The sequence below is a fragment of the Podarcis bocagei genome (genome assembly GCF_964188305.1).
Source record: "Podarcis bocagei genome assembly, chromosome: 8".
NCBI lineage: Eukaryota > Metazoa > Chordata > Lepidosauria > Squamata > Lacertidae > Podarcis > Podarcis bocagei.
This window is the reverse complement of record NC_138133.1, coordinates 51,439,445-51,460,023: the sequence shown is the minus strand read 5'-3', so window position 1 is coordinate 51,460,023 and position 20,579 is coordinate 51,439,445. Positions and strand designations below refer to the sequence as shown.

At 40.8% G+C, this 20,579-nt stretch overlaps 1 protein-coding gene across 2 annotated transcripts; it reads right to left on the bottom strand.

Annotated features, from left to right (window-relative positions):
- Positions 1 to 5,132: 5,132 nt before the first annotated feature.
- Positions 5,133 to 20,339, bottom strand: UBE2V2 (ubiquitin conjugating enzyme E2 V2). 2 transcript variants are annotated; one of them, XM_081204185.1, is made up of 4 exons: positions 20,212 to 20,339; positions 13,314 to 13,459; positions 8,176 to 8,301; positions 5,133 to 6,008 (listed from the first exon to the last, which is right to left on the bottom strand). In XM_081204185.1, exons 1-4 carry the CDS (start codon positions 20,225 to 20,227, stop codon positions 5,862 to 5,864), a joined length of 435 nt encoding a protein of 144 aa, XP_081060311.1. In that variant the 5' UTR covers positions 20,228 to 20,339; the 3' UTR covers positions 5,133 to 5,861. The 2 variants fall into 2 exon arrangements, with proteins under 2 accessions (XP_081060311.1, XP_081060312.1); XM_081204186.1 differs by lacking the exon at positions 20,212 to 20,339 and adding an exon at positions 13,856 to 13,956.
- Between the last annotated feature and the right edge of the window lie 240 nt (positions 20,340 to 20,579).

The following is a 20,579-nucleotide window of genomic DNA, read 5'->3' as shown; positions in this document are numbered from 1 at the left end:
TTTCAGCAGTGCCCTGGGCAACGTCAAAATTCAAGCAACAAGCAAAGACAAAGGCTGCAAAGGGCACTAATAACAATGATTAGCACCAAGGCAGGCATTACAGAGCTGGCATCATCTGGCATCTAATGATACCCATAGCCTGGGCCCACTTCCAATATCTGGAGTTTCCGGCTCTTGCTGTTGCCTGTTTACCTACTCCCCCTAAACAAATGATTGAGTAAGTGAACAGAGCAAAAAGAAGGAATAGTGACAAATTCATGGTTTACAACTTGTCATCTCTCTGGGATGCGCTGTGGATTGGTCTCAAGAGAAGGAGGCAAACAAATAGGCAGTGGGAAAAGGTTATAAGAAGGTGGTGTGTGCTCTCAGGTGGGGAGTGGCACAGGGTATTTTATCTAAAGATTCCCCCAAATCAGTATCTGAAGGAGGAAGGTGACAAAAGAAAACATTTTTAGGTGCACAGCCCGCCTACCTAACCTTGAAGCTTCCACACAATAAGGTCATTATTACTTTGATTTAATTATAGGACATTATTGCTTCATTTTAAGAGACAGGGAACAATGCATGGATAGGTAGTGCTTCATATATACTTTTGGATGCAGATAATTGGTGGCATTCAATGTATTAACATTTTTAAATAATCATTTACTATTTTTTTTAATTATTATTTAGCGGGGAAATATAAACTGCTTCCTAAAAAAAAGTCCAAGCAGTGTGCAGATTATGTTATATATAACGGATGATTAAAATGAAGAAACCAATAAAAACAAACATGAAAAAGCTATCATTAAAAACAAAGCACAATAAAAAATGAAACAAATGTAAACTAAAGCATGTGTCTGGATAGGCTTACTAGAACAGAAATGTTTTCAACAGCTGTCTAAAACAGTAAACGCACCTGCCTAATGTCAAGAGGCAGGGAGTTCCACAGCACAGGTGCTGCCATGCTAATATACACTTGGGGAAGTAGAGAGGAGAGTGATCATAGTTGGGAAACACCTCTGAATCTACTCAACAGATATTTTATCTACGTATTATCTGAGGGCAGGAATACTGAATATCCCCTACACCGTATCACAGCACTGTGTTTACTGTAAACTGAAAAACAGTAACAATACTGCATGTTTACATACAGGGCCTTAGATTCGAGTTCCACAGCTTTCCAGCAGCCTGGCTGTTTATACAGTAGGAAAACAATAGAGGAATGATGCAACGGTTCAGAGTGAACAACACAACAGAGATCCACAGTCTCTGTGGCCATCTTGCAGTTACCTTTCAGGCAGCCCTTGAATTATGGGGGAAATGGAAGCATGTGGCCTTTAACAGCCACTCCTAACCCCTTGACCTTTCTTAAGAGACAAAAGTTTTGTGATTTACACAAAACTTTCAGAATACCTGTGTGATGCTGTGCAAAACAGTTTTTCCTTTAGGCATGCTGCCGTGGGAATATGGCCTTCTCAGCTATGTTAGGAGGGAGGGGGAGAAAGAGATAGAAGCTCCACCTTAATTTTTACTTCAGAATAAATATGGAAAACCTGAGGTTACTTAGGGACACAAACATTGAATCTTCCATCATAACCAGCACACAAATAAGTGTTTGACAGCTTTAGCTTTAAAATCATTTACCAATACAGCAAGTACTGGCGTGATATTTAATACGATTAGCACACAATGAAGACGTTGCAGAAACATGGAAGCTGGTAGTGGCACATTACCAAGAATATCACTTCAACTGGAACTCTGCATATGCCCTGAAACTAAGCATTTATTTTGGCTTTGTTCTGTGTAAAAGAGTGCAGTACTATTGCAAACAAACAGAGACAGTGGTATAAGGTCAGTCCCGTGAGGGGAAGCTGTAGCGGCTTAATTCAAATCTCAAACAGCCTTTGCACAAGTCATAAAATTAATGGCAAAAAGGTTAATTATATATCCTGAACTTTTATATCTAATGCAAACAGGTACTCTTATTTCTTACTAAGAACCTAGAAAGAGGCATCCTCCACCAGACATCTTCCCCTGTAACTGGATTAAGTCTCTAAATATGCATTTCCTCTGAAACATTTCTAATCACCTGGCTGTGACATGTGATTGACTTGTTGACAATTTGCTACTTGTATCTTTTAAAAGTCCCTTCAGTCCTGCCCTGGTCTTTGAATTGGAGCTAATTTGTTTATTTACATATAAATAACTGGCATTATTTATTTAATGCCAGTTAGGAAGCTTAATTCCTATAATTAGGCGCCTCTCAGTTCCCACGTTGTTCAGTATCCTACCCAGGGCACTGATCTACATTTTGGGGATCCTCCAGAAGGCTTTTCTGCACCACTCTTTTCCAGGCTTGCTCTCACTCCATAGATACTTGCAGAAGCAAGACTTCTTCAGCCTAGCTAGACCCCTTACACCCCTGCTGCCTCCCCGCTCCATTCCATTGCTTCTCAGCAGTTAGTTTTCTCTTCAGGTCAGTCAGAACTATTTCAAAGAGCACAAATTACCATTATTGCCCCAAAACCCTTTTTAATAATTTTGAACTTTTTTTGAGGGTCCCAAAGAACCCAGAGTTGAGCAGATTTAGCTCAAGGATGACCTACAAATGCTACCTTATCTTCAACCACCTTATCATAGCTTGAGCCTAGAAAACTGTATGCATCAGACATCAGGGAAGATTAGCCCTCCACTGCTTAGCCTTTGCCAATAACTCTCAACCTAGTCATGACAGTGCATGTATAAGCCACAGTGAAATTCAGACTTCTCTCCGCCCTTCATCACACAGGACAGGTAATTGTAGGATCTTGCTTCTTCTCTCTGCCTTTCTCATTTTCCTGATCTCTACATACACAAAATCTGTTATTTCTATTTGAGCTTCTCCCCCTGGTGGCTTTAGACCTCCACTGCATACCGTCTGGCTCCTTAGTGCCTACCTATAATTGATGCTTTTGAATTATGGTGCTGGAGGACTCTTGAGAGTTCCATGGACTGTAAGAAGATCAAACCTCTCCATTCTTAAGGAAATCAGCCCTGAGTGCTCACTGGAAGGACAGATCCCGAAGCTGAGGCTCCAATACTTTGGCCACCTCATGAGAAGACTCCCTGGAAAAGACCCTGATGTTGGAAAAGATTGAGGGCACAAAAAGGGAACGACAGAGGACGAGATGTTTGGACAGTGTTCTCGAAGTTACCAGCATGAATTTGACCAAACTGCGGGAGGCAGACAGGAGTGCCTGGCGTGCTCTGGTCTATGGGGTCACGAAGAGTCAGACACGACTAAACGACTACACAACAACATAATCCATGTAAGGAAAGCTCTCATAGGAACACAAGAAGAGTCCAGCTGGATCTAGCCTATGGGTGCCTATGAAAATCCCAAAAGCAGGACTCAAAAGCAACCCATTTGAGTTTCCCTAATTTTCAGAGGTGACTACTAGCTGCAATAGCATTCTGTGATAGGAACTGTTTCAGCTTATGGTCCAGGCCATGGGGTAGCCTGTGTAACTTACAACCATCTTGCTTTTTCTTTACTAATGGTTCAAGCCACGGTAGATGTGGATCACCTCCAGTAAAGATCCCCCAACTGAACATGCCTGTAAGATGCAGGTTCACAGGAGCAGGTAACAGGTGATACCAGAGAATGGGTCCCAGACCATTTTATTGCTTTGTTAAAAACACCAAATAAAAAACTGTAAAGCGAATCTATAATATGTGAGACTGAGCAAGTTTCTCCCTGTTCCATAGTACTAGAAACTAAGGGCTGCCCAATGGCAATTATTGGCAGCAGCTTCTGGGCAGACAAGAGGAAGTATTTCTTCACTCAACAAAATTAAATTGCATCAAGTTCACCAACACATGGTATGATGATGGCCATTAGTTTGGTGAGCTTCAAAACAGGATTTACAGGCAGCAATTCATTGGCAGGAAGAACTGGGGTGCTCTCAAAAGGCTGAGGTGTGGTGATAGGGAAGTGAGGAGGGGGCAATTTATTCCAACAACACCCAAGTTGTTTCCATTGAAACTGCTAACATGGGAGGGTCTAGCTTGGTGCTATCAGAGCTGCGTTCCCCTCACCCATGAGCTCACAATGATGGGAACATATCTTGCTTCAGCAAATGAATAATCAGCTCACTTTAAGCTTGATTATCCCTTTGCAGTAATGTCAGTTACACGAGGAGGAGTCCTAGAGGGCAAAGTTTGCCCATGAGTCAAAGGTCTCCCACACCTGTTCTAATGGCTCAATGAAGGAAAAAGATTGCACTCACAATGCAGACTGGTCAATACAGTAGCTGGTCAATACAGTGACCACAGCATGCCTAGCAAGTGTATATATGCAAGCTCCAGGTAACTTTTCATTCTTAAAAGGGTCTTCCCTTGCAAATTATCCACACTGCAGCCTTCCACCGGTATGTTCTTTTTGCTGAAGATAGGTCATCTGCGCAGCTGTCTGTGCAACTGGATATATTTTTTGAATGATTATTTTAGGGCAGCCAATCCAAGAACTGCAATCCTGCTCCTCTAAGCCTCCCAAACCTTCTAGCAGCAACACCAAAGTACTTTAAGATAGCATTGAAATGCTTACCAACAGTTTTCTTTTCCCCTATTATCACAGGGTTGTATTTGATAGCCAAGTATAAGGCTTCAGTCATTGGAATAAGGAGAGAAGCAATTTTCAGTGATTTCCCCCTGAAGCTTCATGTGTTCCCCCTACATCTGATCTGGAGGATCCCTACCAAGCCCAAAATTGCTCCCCTAACCATTCAACTAACAGAAGTTGTAGTGTCAACCTAAGTGACACTGTGGAATATAACCCATCACTTTTAATAGCAAACCTGCTTTTTAAAAAAGCAATAAAGCATCACAATAATATGAGACACATGGGAATGAGCAGTTATGAAAGCAGTAAAGTTACAACTAGGTGACCATTCTGTCTTCAATATTTTGTGTTTTGTCTTAAAAAGTATTACACATGTAGAACCTAACTTGTGCCTAGACTAAGGATCTGGCTTGGCTGAAATCTCTTCAACAGCCTAAGATATAAAGTAAGTGAGTGGAACACTGCCATAGATTAGGAGCAACATCTGACCTCTAAGTGCTGCAAGGTACTACTGGCACAACTTAAACAGAGAGATAAGCACAGCGTCAGATACTTTCCACATTTTATTTACATTTGAAGACTAATTTTATTCTCAATCACATATCCATACACCTATTTTCCTTTTTTGTTTTGCTTCACTAAAACTTAAATGCATGGTTTATTAGAACAAAGACTGTAAACAAATATTTGCAATGTCCATTACATGTAACACACAGGAGCCGCTTAAAAGAAAATCATTTCCCCATTTTATAAATACAAGTATCAAAACAATCCTGACCGTATTCTGTGACACTACTAGCAGTCAGCACCCACACCTTTGCAAAAATTAAACAAGTTGAGCAATGGTATTTGCAGTACCTGCTACTGAAACAATTTTATCTGCAGCTCTTTTACTAAAGCAAGATGGATAAAGCATGCCATTTGTATTTTTTCTTCTTGAGAAAAAGTTTTCTGAAACATTATTCCACAGCAACCTGACACTTCCTGTCATGCTTTCGTCTTGAAACACCGGAGCTCCAATTTTAGGCTACTTCAGGTTTATGCTTAAAATTATAGTGCCTTGGTAAAGAGGAAAAATAATTGTGCTGCCTTTTTTTTTTCTCTGATTGTGCCTGAAAACATATGGGGCATACATATACATATATATATTCTTTCAAATGTCCAGATCACGTACACCAGCAGAAACTCTTAATGTGTGGGTGGTTTGCATTGTGAGATTGAATCAAGACATTAAACATAAGTAGAAGTTGTTTAAGACAAGTTTGGGATTCAGCTAAAATTAATTGTTATAAGTTTGTCCTTCTGGAGGTTGTGGAAGCTTCATATTTTCTTTGGACATCATTAGACGCCTTAGCTCTTGAAGTACAACTTTAATGCTATAAGAATTTTGCCATTTTGCTAACACTGGTATGCTTCGTGCATCCACCTGTAAGGAAAGAAAGTGTACATTTAAGTAAGGCACATAAAATAACCAATTCCATAACTGTGGTAGCATGCTTGCATTGAGTTTTCAGACAACCTAAACACCAGCCACCTGCTCTTATGGTCTGGTGCTAACACTAGCTGCACTAGTACAGAAGTGGTAGGAATGAAGCCTTAATTATCACTGTGACTCATCATAAACCACTATGGATACAAATGTCAAGGATGAGAATTTGTGGCTCCTTTTGAAGATTTTTTAGTTTTTATAGCTATTCAGGGAAAGTTTTCAAAACATATGGCATCTCCTGCTAAACAGTTCAAGAGGAGGAAGGCAGGTGAAAATAATGTTTTGTCATATCTCATGGATAGGTTAGTAAAAACTGACCATTTTAGCCTAGCAACATAGTCAACAGAAACATGTAAATGTCAGCATGCATCAACTAATTAATTATTGGATAGTGCAACCTCTCTATTAATTCATCCTTAAAAAAACAGGCCAACTATTCTGTCTCTTATGAATAATTTGAGTTTGGATAAAATTCAAGGAACTTAGAATAGACACTTGCAGCTGTTGGAATATAAAACAGAAACTATTGCGATGAATCAGCAAGGTAACAAAGAATACTGTTTCTTTAATAAGTAAAGAATGCATGAACCCCTAAAGGCCATGAAAAAAAGCAACCCGAGAAAATGTGTTTATAGATCTGGGATATACAACAGCCAAGATATCACAGTACTTCCATAATGAATTTTTACATTGTAGGACATTCTATAGAGGGTCTGTATTGAGGGTGGCTAGCCACTGGCCACCAAGTAAATTTCTGCCGCTGTCCCCCACACTGCCAAGTCCCTAATTAAAAATAAAAATAAATGTGGCAAGGGGCTGCGGAGGATGGGTAAACCTTTCTGCCCACCCCAGCAGTCTCACAGTAATCTCAATCATCTGATGAACAGGGAAGGGGCAAGAGAGCCCTTTCTCAATCAGATGGCACAAATCAGACCCACAGGAGCAATGGACCCTGTACATTTGTGCATGCATGTGTGAGTGTGAGCAGCCACACCACCTGCTGACATTCAGCCTCCAGAGTGTTGGCCAAGAGCAAATGTAGACCTTGGATGACACACAAACCCCAAAAAATGTTAGCCACCCCTGATCCATACAGAATATTTTAGAGCTAGGTTACAGTTCTTCCTAACAAAATTCCAATATAACTTTAAGTTTGTTTGGGATTCATCAGTTCAGTTTTTACCTGACTGTTAACTCACAAATCAGCAACCTACTTGCAAGTCTACAGCTCCCATTTAATGGATTTTCAGTCCATTACACTGAAATCAATGGCCTACTCAACTGGGGGAGAAATCAACACAACTGATACAGAGCAAGCACAGACCACAGATGTGCTGTTGCTTTAAATTTATTCCTGTACTTGACTGAGAGAGACTCAAAGAGTCATTTTCACTGGGCAACTTCTGCAGCTTTAGTTGGATTGATCATAATAGAAAAACGGGAGCTAAAAGGACTAAGTTTGTAAAATTTAATTATTTAACATGACAGCAAATGCAAACTATAACTGATGAATAGATTTCCTTTAATTTGCAGTACTCCAAATTATGACTCCAATTGTAAAATTATAATATATGGACCCAAGGGCATGCCAAACATTACACATTTCCTAGATGAATCTCCTACACAGAGAAAGAGATTTGTGGCTTTGGCACGTTCCTATACACAAAATGTTTACTAATGTAAGAAGTTGATAATGTTGGCAGTCACAATTTTTAAAAATTGCTTTCCATTCCTTTAACTATTTCACACCACATAAAATTGATTAAGCCTCTTGTTTTTACTGTGACCTTATAACTTTGGTATGGATCCAGACTTGGTCAGAATAAACCCCACTGAAATCAATGGGGCAAACTAATCATGACAAACTTAAGTTTCACTAATTTCAATGGGCCTGCTCTAAAAATGACTAAATGTGGATGCAACCCCTTGTCCATAGGTACCACCAACACATAATATGACAGAACAATTTACAAATTAATGTGTTAATTGAGGGCATATAAGAGCAGATGAACATACAACTTTGGGAGATTAAAAAAGAAACAGAATCCTTAACAGCTTTTCTGCGAAAAATAAACTGGCTTGATCATCTTGCATTCCATCTTACCATTCCATTGGAATTATTTATTCCATTCATATTAATTTTAGTTACGAATCTAACTGTTGGAGGTGCTTCTGGATATTTAGGCCCACACTCTACTTTCAAGCTGTATATTCTGTTTTCATAATTTGTCTAGTAAACAGAGGAGGGAAAAAAAGAATTAATCATACTGAAAGCTAATATGCATTCCAAATAACAATACTGAAACAAAGTCAGTCATCCTCATCTCAAGGATCGTGTGCAGAGCGGTTTCAAAATTGGTACGATTCTGCTGACCAGCTGTTTGGCAGGAAAGAGGGGTAGCAGGTGAATTCAGCTTCCTGCTCTTTCCTAACAGCTGACTGGTGAAATTTTAATATTTTCTGAAGGGCTCCATGCATGCAGACTAGCTGAAGAACATGGCTTGTATATAACCCCAGTTCTCCAGCCATCTAGAGATACGTAGATAACACTAGCAGGACTGGGACAAATAAGTATCTTATAATACTAAAGCAACAAAGGAGGTTCAGTTTAACTAAAGCTTAGCAAGAAGAAACTGGTGTTATCATTTCATGGCAGATTTTCCCCCTTCACCTGGTAACTATTATTTCAGGTTTCTTGCCCAAAGATTTTTATAAAATGAAAAACCCAGGTGTATCTTCCCCTTAATACTCACAAAACAGCCAACCTCAACGCCACCATCATTCAAAGGATCCGTTTTTAATAGAGAAATTGTGAGACATATATACATGTAAACGCAGAAGAAAGGTGGCAGAAGGCAGCCAATAACCTCAAACAGAACTTTGCAACAAACCAAAATTGAGAAGAAGGAAGCGACAGAACTTAGGACAGGCTTCTGCATCTAATAATACCCTGCTTGAATGTAGTTGCTGAGACAAAGAGGAAGGTAATCACGCTGGCTTTCCGAACTGAACTGTGCTTGAGTAAAGAAGCCCAATACCCAGAATAGTGGAAAGACCTTCCAAAAAACATCACCCGTGCAATTAAAAACACTTCTTCCCTTACACATATGAGAAACTATCTCCTCCTACTTTCCACATGTGTTGCAGTAGCCTTGTGGATCCTGGGCCTGTATATACATACCTAGTTCACAACGGCCCCACTCAAGGCATCTCCCTGATCTGAAATACAATGTTGGTTCCTTCACAACACCTGTCAGCCCTAAAAACAATATTTAACTCTTTTATTATTTCACTGAGTAAAGTGGCTTATCATTAAAATTAAAATTACGTTCTAGTTTATTAGTTACTGAATTGTGTACTATATGGCATTGTCAAAACTACCTTATGACTCATTCAGATCTCAGTGTGGATGAAGTACTCAAATTACTGAACACTCCAAACAAATATGCATATGAAATTAATCTGGGGAAATTGTGACCAGGGGTCACTCTAGTAATCAGACAGTGCAATTTCATCTTGATTGCTTAAAAACTGAAACAAGCAGCAGCAGCAACAGCAGCAGCGAAATGGAAGTGTGAGAGGATGCAGGAGGAATGGAAGAATGAGGAAGTCCTGCTGGGCAAGCATTCCACACACAGACAGGCACAACTGGGTATAATTCATAAATGGTAATTTTGTTGTGGGTTCTATTATGGTTGCATTTGAATTTTTATAGGTCACCTTGAAGGCTTCGCAGTAGGAAGGTAACACAGAACTGTTTTAAATGAAACTGCATATAGGTTTTTTTGACCGGGCGGGGGGGAGAGACACAATATAGATTTGAGAATTTCCTTCATGAATGTTCTACATTGGGGTGGAGAACCTCTCTCTCCATGAAGGCCACATTCTCTCATGGGCAACCTTGGGAGGCAGGCAACATGTCAGTGGTGCATGCAGCCAGATGCAAAACTGAGTGGGAATGTAGGCAAACATCAGCCGAGCAGTGGCTGTGACTCGTTACCCCTTTCAGTAGATTACATTTCAGCCATGCAAAAGTCAGCCTTCTACACACCCAAACACCTACCTCTATCCAGGCAAGCAAGAGCCATTATTACAATTCAAACATACATCCCCCCCCCCCAGGCAACAGCACTTGAGAAGCACACAAGACGTGTTGGTGAGGGATGTGGACAAGGGAGGGTTCCAAGGTCCAGAGAGTCTCGGAGGACCTGAGATACACTACCGCTGCTCAAAAACCTATTGGGCTCAGTGACCATCCAAACTAACTAAATTAAAATCTTTCCCTATCCCAGGGGTCTGCAACCTGCGGCTCCGGAGCCGCATGTGGCTCTTTTACATCTTTGCTGCGGCTCCGGGGCGGATACTAGCGAGGGGAGGAGGCGCATTGTGCGCCCCGACACTCCTCACTGTGGCAGGCGCTGTTCTGGCTGTGACGTCGCATGGGGGCGGTGCATGCGTTAGTCACGCACAGTCCCGACGTCACCTTCCCGCCCGCTGTCAGATCATGGCTCCGGAGATATATTTGTTTTAAATGTCGCAATGGTTTTGCGGCTCCCAGTTGTTGTTTTTTCTTTGGAAACGGGTCCAAGTGGCTCTTTTTGTCTTAAAGGTTGCAGACCCCTGCCCTATCCCATAGATGCAGTATTCCTACATCTTCAGAGAAGACAGAAGCTGCCCGCAGCATTTTTGTATATAATTTTTCATCACTTACCCAGACTGCTTCTTACTATTTAGCTAGATTTAGCCTGAGTTCCAGGAATATTTACCGTATTTTTCGCCCTATAGGACGCACCGGCTCATAGGATGCACCTAGATTTGGGGGGGCGGAATAAAGGGGGGGGGATTATTATTTTTCCCCAGGCGCGGGGCTGGGGCGGGGGAGGCTCGGGCTTCCCCCTCCCCCAGCCCCCAGAACGGGACCCAGAACCATGCCGAAGCTGCGTGCAGTGCGCCTTTCCCGCTGTCCCCCGAGTTTGCGAGGCTGGCGACGGGGAGGAGCAGGCTTCTCCCCCCCCCCCCGCCAGCCTTCTAACCATGTCGGGGGACAGCGGGAAAATTGTGGCAGATCATACAATTTTATGTGTAACTGTGCGAAGTCTGGAGATTAAGTTTTTCTAACCCTATTCTTTGCTATCCAGAAAACTAGAATCATGGAAGCCAGTAAAACAAGTTACTGCAGGCATAACCCTATTTTCAAGGCTACCATTCATACCAGGTAATCTAACCTGTTTTCTTACTAAAGGCACCTAGGTGGGCTACCCAAAGCCAATTTCCGTCTTACAACCAGTGGTAGGTCCAAAAAACCACTGTCTCCACCATGGCTCACTAACCAAAAACCTCATCCAGTGCAGCGTCTAGCTGAGCTGGCTTAGCAACAGGCATTGTGTTTATTTTAATGAACTGAATAGAATGCAATACTATGAGTCATAGGGGTGTGGAGAGTCTGTGTATGAACTTAACAGTGCTTAGCTTATTTTTTAGCTGCTATTTATAGATTATAAATGACATATTGATTTGTTAATCATATGACTTTTGCTGTAATTGTGCTGTTTACCTTATTTTTTAGTTGCTGCTTTGTTAATAGTGTTTTATAGACTGTAATGGTATATTGGTTTGTTAATTATTTTATATGATTTATGCTGTACTTCTGTTGTTCTATTATGCTCTATTATGTTATTGATATTTCTTGTTTGTAAGCCGCTTTGTGATTCATTTGAATGTAAAGCGGCAAAGAAATACAATCAATCTTAACTTTGCCTATGGGCAGAAAACAATTACATTTCTGCCCAAATCCTGGATGCCCAGAATACTTGTTATGTTATGTTATGTTATGTTATGTTATGTTATGTTATGTTTGTTATGTTATATGTTATGTTATATATTATAGCAATATGTCAGCCATACAATATGCACATACCTGATTTTCAAAGACTAATTGTGTCTGGGGTAATGCAAGGGTAGTGGCTGCCTTTGGAGTGCCTGGCAAGAGGAGCCAAGCCAAAAAGCCACAGTATCCTGAAGTGATCCAGATGTTGCTGCTACTTCTCAAGCCAAGGTTCAAAGGGAAAGCCAGAGCAGATTGTTGGCTTATGGAAGGGGTGGAGAGAAGGTAGACCAGGCTTTACTGGTGGATCTCTAGCTAATTTGCAATAGATTGGCAAAGGCTTCTGCCTCCTAACAGCATAAAATAAAATAAAAATACTTTTCCCACCTACAGTAGGCTGCTGAAATCTAATCAGGCATGGACTTGTGTTAAAAACTGAGCTCAGTTCAGTTCCAGTACTGAAAACAAATTTGAAAGGTTCAGAATGTCATTAGGACATACTGGGTTCTTTATTAATGGCTGAATCTCTTTCACACTAAGCTGCTGGGAGTAGATCCTGGGGTTATAATACAAAACAAATGAGATGTGACTAGCATGATACCAGGCTCTGCTGCCAACATGCAGGTCTTAAAGGGAAAGGAGGAGAAGGCAACAGAACTCTGTGTAAACTAGATAGGCATGTCAATTGTCACCATCCACATCAGGTTACTTTGTTTGTTATGCCTGCACACACAAGCACACATAAAACTAAAGGAAGGGAGAATATTTGGTGCCATAAGCTAACAGGCACACACTGAAGTGGTATATTATAAGTTAAAAACCAAAACAGAACATTTCATGTTGCTAAAGGTCCAAACTGTTTCTTGGTGGAGCTGAAATTGTTGTTTAATGAGGGATAGCTAATATCATCAATGTGTATCTAATATAGCTAATATCATCAATATGCATCTGTGCTGGGCCACAATTGCATACTACTGAATATGCATTTGGAACACTTCAACTTGAGCAGAAGTCACCATGAGACACTGACATCTGAATACAGATTTGATATCATTCAATAAAATGTAAAAAATTACCATTGTCCTTAATGTTACAATAATGTGGCCCCCATATTGACCTGGGCCTTTAAGAAACCATTCCACACCTTTCTACAATTGTTACTAATTGTGAAAAAGCAAAGTTAGCTATAGGGCTAACTTCTGTTATAGCTTATAAGATTCCTAATTGAATTATGATATTCATCCATCTTTGGGCTGAATCCAATTAAGTTATACAGTACTCAGAATAATCCCCTGAAATTGATGAGTCTACTCTTTGACTTAGTTGATTCACCCCATAGCATAACCCATAGCTAACAACCATGCATTGCAAATGTCTGAAAAGTTCCGCTAAATGAAGATTTAACTTATAGTACTGACCCTTGGTGGTCCAATAATCATGCCCGTCCACCTTGTAAGTGTCATGTCTTCGTCATCTTCGAGGCCCCAGCTTACTGTACCATCTCCTACTCCTTTCTGACCTTCTTCAAGTTCTTCCAACAAGCGAAAATTACGAGGGACTTTAACTATTTGAAAAAAAGTAAAGCAATGTAAATAGCAATGTTCAAAATCACAGCTGATCTCGTCACGTCTTAGCATGAAGGCCTGGCTGAGCCAACTAAAAAATCCACACCTGAGAATTTATGCGTATAACACATTTTACTAGTATACATATTGAATTGCAATCAATGTGAAAAACAAACTTATTTCCACTTATGAAGTATCATACAACTTGGAATCTTAAATTCCTCAGCAACATCAAATTTGCAGATTTGATTTTTCTTATGGGTCTTTTTTTTAAAGTAACAGTCTAAATTAAAATATCAAATTTCATATCTGGAAGTCATATACAGCCATAATTTTCACCATTTAGTTCATCAATTTTCTGCTTCAAAAAGTAAGTTTTAATATATGACAGTTACCTCAGCATTACAACAGTAAGCACTACTCAGTCATTACTTCTCTGTGGAATACTGGTTACATTCAGATAATCCTTTATCAGTTTAAGATGAAATAAGCGGCTCTTATTTTTAGCTGTAAGTCATCTTGAGTACCATTAGAGGAAAAGGTGGGATATAAATAAATATATAATAATTATTATAGTAGTAATAAATATGAGTCTTTGCCCAAACATTCACCTTATTTGCTCCTCCCTCTGCAGCATAAGCAAACCCAAAAAATTATGATCACCAGATTTGAAACAAGCTAGAATATTAAACCATACTTTAAGTGGGTTAACTGTCTTAGCTTGTTCCAAAGCTCGTAAGCCTAGTTTCCGGGGGCACTATGGTTCATTAGGTGCTTCCTGGTTTGCTTGCTTACATTGCAAACGGATGAACAAAGGGGCTCAGTGCATGGGGTACGGGCTTGTTTGTTTAGCACTTAATCCTGCTTTTCACTATATGTCTCACAACAATTTACAGAAAATCAATGATATTGTTCGTTATGTTTTATTATAAAGCCAATATCATCATCTGAACTGGTCCTAGTCACACATACTGCATATTAAATAAGAATATTGTGCACACAAATTCTAATTGAGATGAACTTCAGAACTAGAAGGCATTTAAGAAATATTGCTCTTTGCAATCGTCTAACTAAACAACAGTTCAGAGTAGAAATCAGTTACTTCCCATTTCGTAACAAAAATAAGAATACAGGAAAGCATTCATTTCTCGCGGAGGACTGGTTGTATGAAAAGGATTAGAGAGGCAAATTCACAATACACCATTTTCCTACAAATAAAAGGATGCATTTCAAAATATGATCCAAATCCACAAACTGTACTGGCAGCTCAAACGACTATATCAGGTTACTAAAGCAGGTTTGTACATATCTGATCCCTTGCATAGGTCAAACAATTATGCAAGCATGCAATGCCTGCCCTAAGTTGCTTTGACCACAAGCATGCTCAGGTGGCTATTTTGGGAGAGAAAAGTGCTAAGGGATTTTAACAGATAATATCTTCAAGACTTCTAAATACCAAAGATGCTGGAGATCTAAATGTGTATTCATTATGCTGAAATACAGCAATGGGAGATAATGAGTTGACCTATGCCATACTGTGATATCACACAACCTGTAAAGGAATACACTGTAGATTCCAATAAAGTGGTTGCCTTTTATAATTACAAAAAAACAGAGCAGGAAATCCTAACCATGGGAAGGTTATCACCATTATTGGCCATTTTTCATTCTTAGAGTACAAGCTTCCCCACCGCACTCTGCTTCAAGCAGGACTACAAATATATTTGGCTTTAAAAGAAAAAGGGAAGTTAAATAAACCAGGATTTGCCCTACTATAAGCAAAGCAGTAATTCCCTATGCACTCACTCCAGGACATATGACTAAAATCAGCTTGAGCATACACACAACCAAAAGCATGCTTTACACTAGCCAATAAGCAGTTTCCCCTTACACACCAAAAGATCTCCTTTCCATAAGTGCCCTGCTATAGTTTCCAGCTAAGATTAAGAACGCCCAATGGTTGCCATGGAAAACAGTTTTTGAATTAGAACCCCTCACAATACAGCAATGTATTGCAGACTAAGTTTTAAAATTGCTCACATGCTGTAGCTGCTCACTACCTTTGTTTGTATATAACCATATCACCATTACCAAACGGTGAACATTTGGATAATACACAAAACATTTGTATGTATTGCTGTGCAGCCTCAGACTCACATTCTGTACAGTGTTATTGTAGAAAGAAGAGCAGATATTTCTAAACATGCAAAACTACATTTAGCATCTGATAAAGGCCAGAACCATTTCTTTCTGCATGATTAGCTACATGCTCAGTTGACTACAAAAAGACCCCCCTTTTGGACCAATAATTACCTCCCCTAACTGCAGCATTAAATATTATATCAATGTGCATAATGAAAACATGGAATTATAGAGTGGAAGGTGCCCCAAGGGTAATCCTGCAATGCAGGAATCTCAACTAAAGCATCCATGACAGGTGGCCATACAACTTTTGCTCAAAAACTTCCAAGGAAGGGGAGTATACCACCTTTCAAGGTAGTCTGTTGTACTGTCAAAAAGCTCTTACTGTGAGAAAGTTCTTCTTGGTGTTTTGTCAGAATCCCTCTTCTTGTAACTTGAAGCCATTGGTTCAGGTCCTACCCTCCAGAGCAGGAGAAAACAAGTTTGCCCCCATCTTCCATGTGGTATCCCTTTCAATATGTGAAGATGCCTATCATCTCTCCTCTCAGACTCCTCTTTTCCAGGCTAAACATACCCAACTCCCTCAACCATTCCTCATATGGCTTAGTTTCCAGACCTGTGGTAATCTTGGTTGCCCTACTTTGTCCACCTACCAGTTTGTCAATATCCTTCTTAAATCTGGCACCCAGAACTGGACATGGTATTCTAGGTGTGGTCTGACCAAGGCAAAATAGTGTGGTATTGTGACTTCCCTTGATCTGGCCACTATACTTCTTTTGCTGCTGCATCACACTGTGGACTCCTATTAAATTTGTCATCTATTTCACATGCACTACTGGCAAGCCAGGAGTCCCCTATCTTATATTTGTGCAGCTGGTTCTTGCTGCCTAATTGTAGAACATAGCATTTGTCCCTGTTGAAATTCATTTTGTTAGTTTTGGCCCAGTTCTCTAGTCTGTTAAGATTATCTTGAGTCCTGATTCTGTCTTCTGCGGCTACCCATCCCAGTTTGGTGTCATCTACAAATTTGATGAGCATCCCCTCAATTCTTTCATCCAAGTCATGTATAAAGACACTGAACAACGCTGCTGCATCCCACTTTTCACTTTTTTCCCAAGATGAGGAACCATTTGGGTTCACTCAGTCAACCAGCTACAAATCCACCTAACAGTCACCCAATCCAGTCCACAATCCACCAACTTCCCTGCAAGAATATTATGGGACACTATGTCAAAAGCCTTACTGAAAACAAGATACACTATGCCCCCAGCATTCTCATGATCAACCACACTTTGAACTCTTGTAAAAAAAATATATGAGATTTCTCTGGCATGACTTGTTTATAGAAACCCATGCAAAGTCTTAGTAATCAAAGCACTATTTCTTAAATTCTCACAGACCAACCCTTTACTGCTATCTATATACCAGGTCTTCTTTTCTCACATTTTTGAAGATGGGAAGAATCTGCAGAGACCTCATCTGTTCTACAAAAATTCTCAATTATTATAGGCAGAGACTTGGAGATCACATCTGCAAGCTCTTTTAGTACCCTTGAGTGCAGCCCATCAAGCACTGGAGATTTGAATTCATTTAGTAACTAAGTGTTCCCTTGCCACTCTTTTCCTATCTTGGGCTGCAGCTCCCTCCTTGCATTGTTTATTCTGTTATCACCGGGTTGGTCACTGCTTTCCTTTTGGGTGAAGACAGAGGCAAAGCAGGTGTTAAGCAATTCTGCCTTCTCTCTGTGACCCAATAGCATTTCTCCATCTTCTCCACGCATAGGACCTATAGTTGCTTTTGCTTCGAAAATGTGACAATAAAGATTTAGTAAATTAAAATAATAACCCCAAATTAGTGGATTTTCTGTGCTGAGTGTTATCTTTGAAAGGAACTTTTCCTTGCCCAGAGGCAGATTCATAATGAGAGTATGAAATGAACTCTCATTAGCTGTTTACATTTGCTGCAGAAGCTTACGGTTCCCTTAAGAGAACACAGCTTGGAAACTGTTTTTGTATGAACTTTGATGGGAGCTATGCAAGGCAGCTTATAGTTAATGGACAAATTAAGAAAGGCATATCAGTAATGCCCAGAGATTATCCTACAACACTCTACTTTTCATGGAAATACATGCTGCTAAAAACAAAATTGTGGCCTGAATTGCAGCAAACTCTGGCAAAATTCTGAATAGTTTTGTTGTAAATAAGTTGTAAATGTTTAATGGAAAAAATAAATTATGTATGTATCAGTTTATGTTTTGTATTTCATCAGTAAAAAATAACTGAAAGGAGTTGCTATTTAAAATACTGTGGATGTATTGTTGACTGCATTTATTAAACGAGTAAAAACAGCCAGGCAGTCATATGTCTGGACATATAAATACTGCTTATTTTGTTTTTTCTGCATTGGCACAAATACAGGTAACTGAAGAACATCATGGGATCCAATACGACATCCTATATTTTGATTGTCACTCAAGAACTTCAATGCAAAACAGCAATTATGTTCATGCTAACAATACTTTAAAATCCAGATTTCATGAGCATTGGGAAAGCACAACATATAAAGTTGAAAAGGTGAGTTGTAATATTAACCAGATCTGTGCATAGCAACCTGCTCCACACAGAGAGCCATAAGTATGTACAATGTATTTCCCAGTAGAACTGGTTTTGATCTTTAAACCACTAAATGGTTTGGGACCGACTGTCTTAGCAGCTTGTATTCTGTGTCCCATCACAGAATATTAAGATCAAGCAAGTGTTCCTCCACTAGGTTTGAAACTCCACCCATCCCCCATCAAGCCTGACTTATGAAGGTATTTTGTGACAAATGTTAAAACAGGGCTATGGGTGGGTTTGATATTATTAAGAAGTTTTAATTTTTATTAATGTATGGCTTTATTTGGCTAATTCCTATGTGGCTGTAACACAATTAAAAATAATTAGACTAATAGATATACATGTTGTGAATCTGAAAGAAAATGCCTTTTCAAGATAATTGTAACAATATGCACAGCTTCCAGGTTCAAATTATTTACAGTTTATTCAGCACAAGGTACCAACCACAGTTACAAAAACAATCATCTATTAACGGTGTTTAAATAAAAGGCTGGAATACAGGAACACAAAGTCAAAATTATTTAAATACCCTTTCAAATTCAGTACCTATCAGTGCTGTGAAAGATCCAGGTGCGAAACATATTGCCAACCATGAAAAGGAAGATAATTACAGTTCAAGCAAGTAGACCCAGGTTATTAAAGAGTTATTAAAGGTTATTATTTTCAAGTAAAATTCTTTGGTAACACCATCTATGATCAACAACAGACTTCAAGGACAACATGCCATAATAATTTGACATGTTTAAATCTCAAATGAACTTTGTAACATAATCCATAGCATAAGTTATGGATTTTACTTCACATTAATTTTGAATAACTGCCACTCCTCGTTCATAAGCACTACTCAGCTGCAATATTTCCACTTCACCAATAACCGCATGAACTGGAAGACTGATAAACATTTGCATTTCTACCATTTTATGAGAAGTGGGGAGAATTGAGACATAGTATTGAAAAGCTGTGGTAGGAACTAGAATAAACTGAAAGTGGGAAGAAGGGTGTGGGGAATTAGGAAAGTGGGGATGCTGAAAAGTGGGCAGTATACAAAAAAGGCAAGAAATGGGATTGGGATAAAAGGGGATGTAGGGAGGAAAAGAAACTGAAAGTCAGGAAAACGGGAACTGTAAGGTCCAAGTATTAAAGGTTTTGGTTTCCCTTAGCCTACTGCCTCAGCAATACGATTAAAATAAACAGAAAGTAAATTCAATACAAAGCCTCAAAGCTCATCGCTAATTTCCTTCTGGAGTTTTGCAGGAAATACCGTACTTCGACCGGGAGTATCACAACCGGGAAAGGAGGGAAGTGTGCCAGTAACAAAAATTCATACCCAAGATTGACAACGGACCTCATCAGCAAAAAGACCAAGACAGAACTTAATTACACGCCCCCATACACACTTTGTGTGTGTTTTTTGTTGAACGTATCTGTCCTACCCTCAGCAACCAGCAACGCCTGCACTTCGGAATCGGCGATATTAAAAGCCACCTAAATGCCACTGGGGTCGGCTTCGTTCTCGAAGAGAGGGGGAATATTTATCAGTATTACGTTGCGGGGGGAGGGCGGAAGAGAGACTCAAGAAACGCCACATTTCCTCTCACCCAAACCCAACCCGAGCGTGAGAAGGAGGTCCGAAGACCCCGAATTCCACCTTCCCCTGAACAAAAACCGACCCCAGGAGCGGAAAGCTGCCTCGGCCTCCCCACCTCCCGGCTGCACCGCCTGCCTCTGCCAGCCCCGCAGGCGTCTCCTCCCCGCATCCCTTGCAGCACCAAGAGGAAGGCTCCGGCCCCAGCGCCAACCCCCGCGGCCTCCCCGCCCTCCTCTCCCGCCGGCGCCGGAACCTTGGCCCGGCTGCGCTGGCGCCGACCGCTCTCCACGAAATGAGCCGCGCCGGGGACCCGCCACCGGGGCCTCTAGGGAGAGAACCCCCCTCCCCGGCGAAAGCCCCCCGCCAGCCCTTCCAAGGCGCCCCCCGCCTTCCTCTCAACACAGACCTGTGGATCCGGCCATCTTGTCCAAACCCCTCCCCCACCAGCCAGGAAACACACGGGCGCCGAGCACGTGACTTCTGCCTTGCGCCCTACGCCACTTCCTGGAAACTAGCCCCGCCCCGCGCTGGCGTTTGTTGCTTCTGCGCGTCGAACTGCATGCTAAGGCGGCTGCAGTTAAGGGAAGGGAAAAGACCGACCGGGGTGGGTGGAGAGGGAGGGATGTAGGGAGGCGGCTACGCGAAGCAACTGACAGGAGAAGAGAGCCCTCCAGGGCATTTGTCGCTCTGGTGTCGGGAAGTGAGGCTGCGAAAGGGTTAATTACGGAGTTTGCGGAGGTAGCCAATGGGGTGGCCTCCAGGTGGTGGAGGACT

Bases quoted from the DNA above. Each gene is read 5' to 3' on its own strand.
- UBE2V2 (XM_081204185.1), bottom strand. The intron at 8,302-13,313 runs GTCAGTACTATA...TCTGTTTACTAG, and splicing joins TGATTATTGGACCACCAAGG to ACAAATTATGAAAACAGAAT. The intron at 6,009-8,175 runs GTAAGATGGAAT...CTTTCCTTACAG, and splicing joins TAAATAATTCCAATGGAATG to GTGGATGCACGAAGCATACC.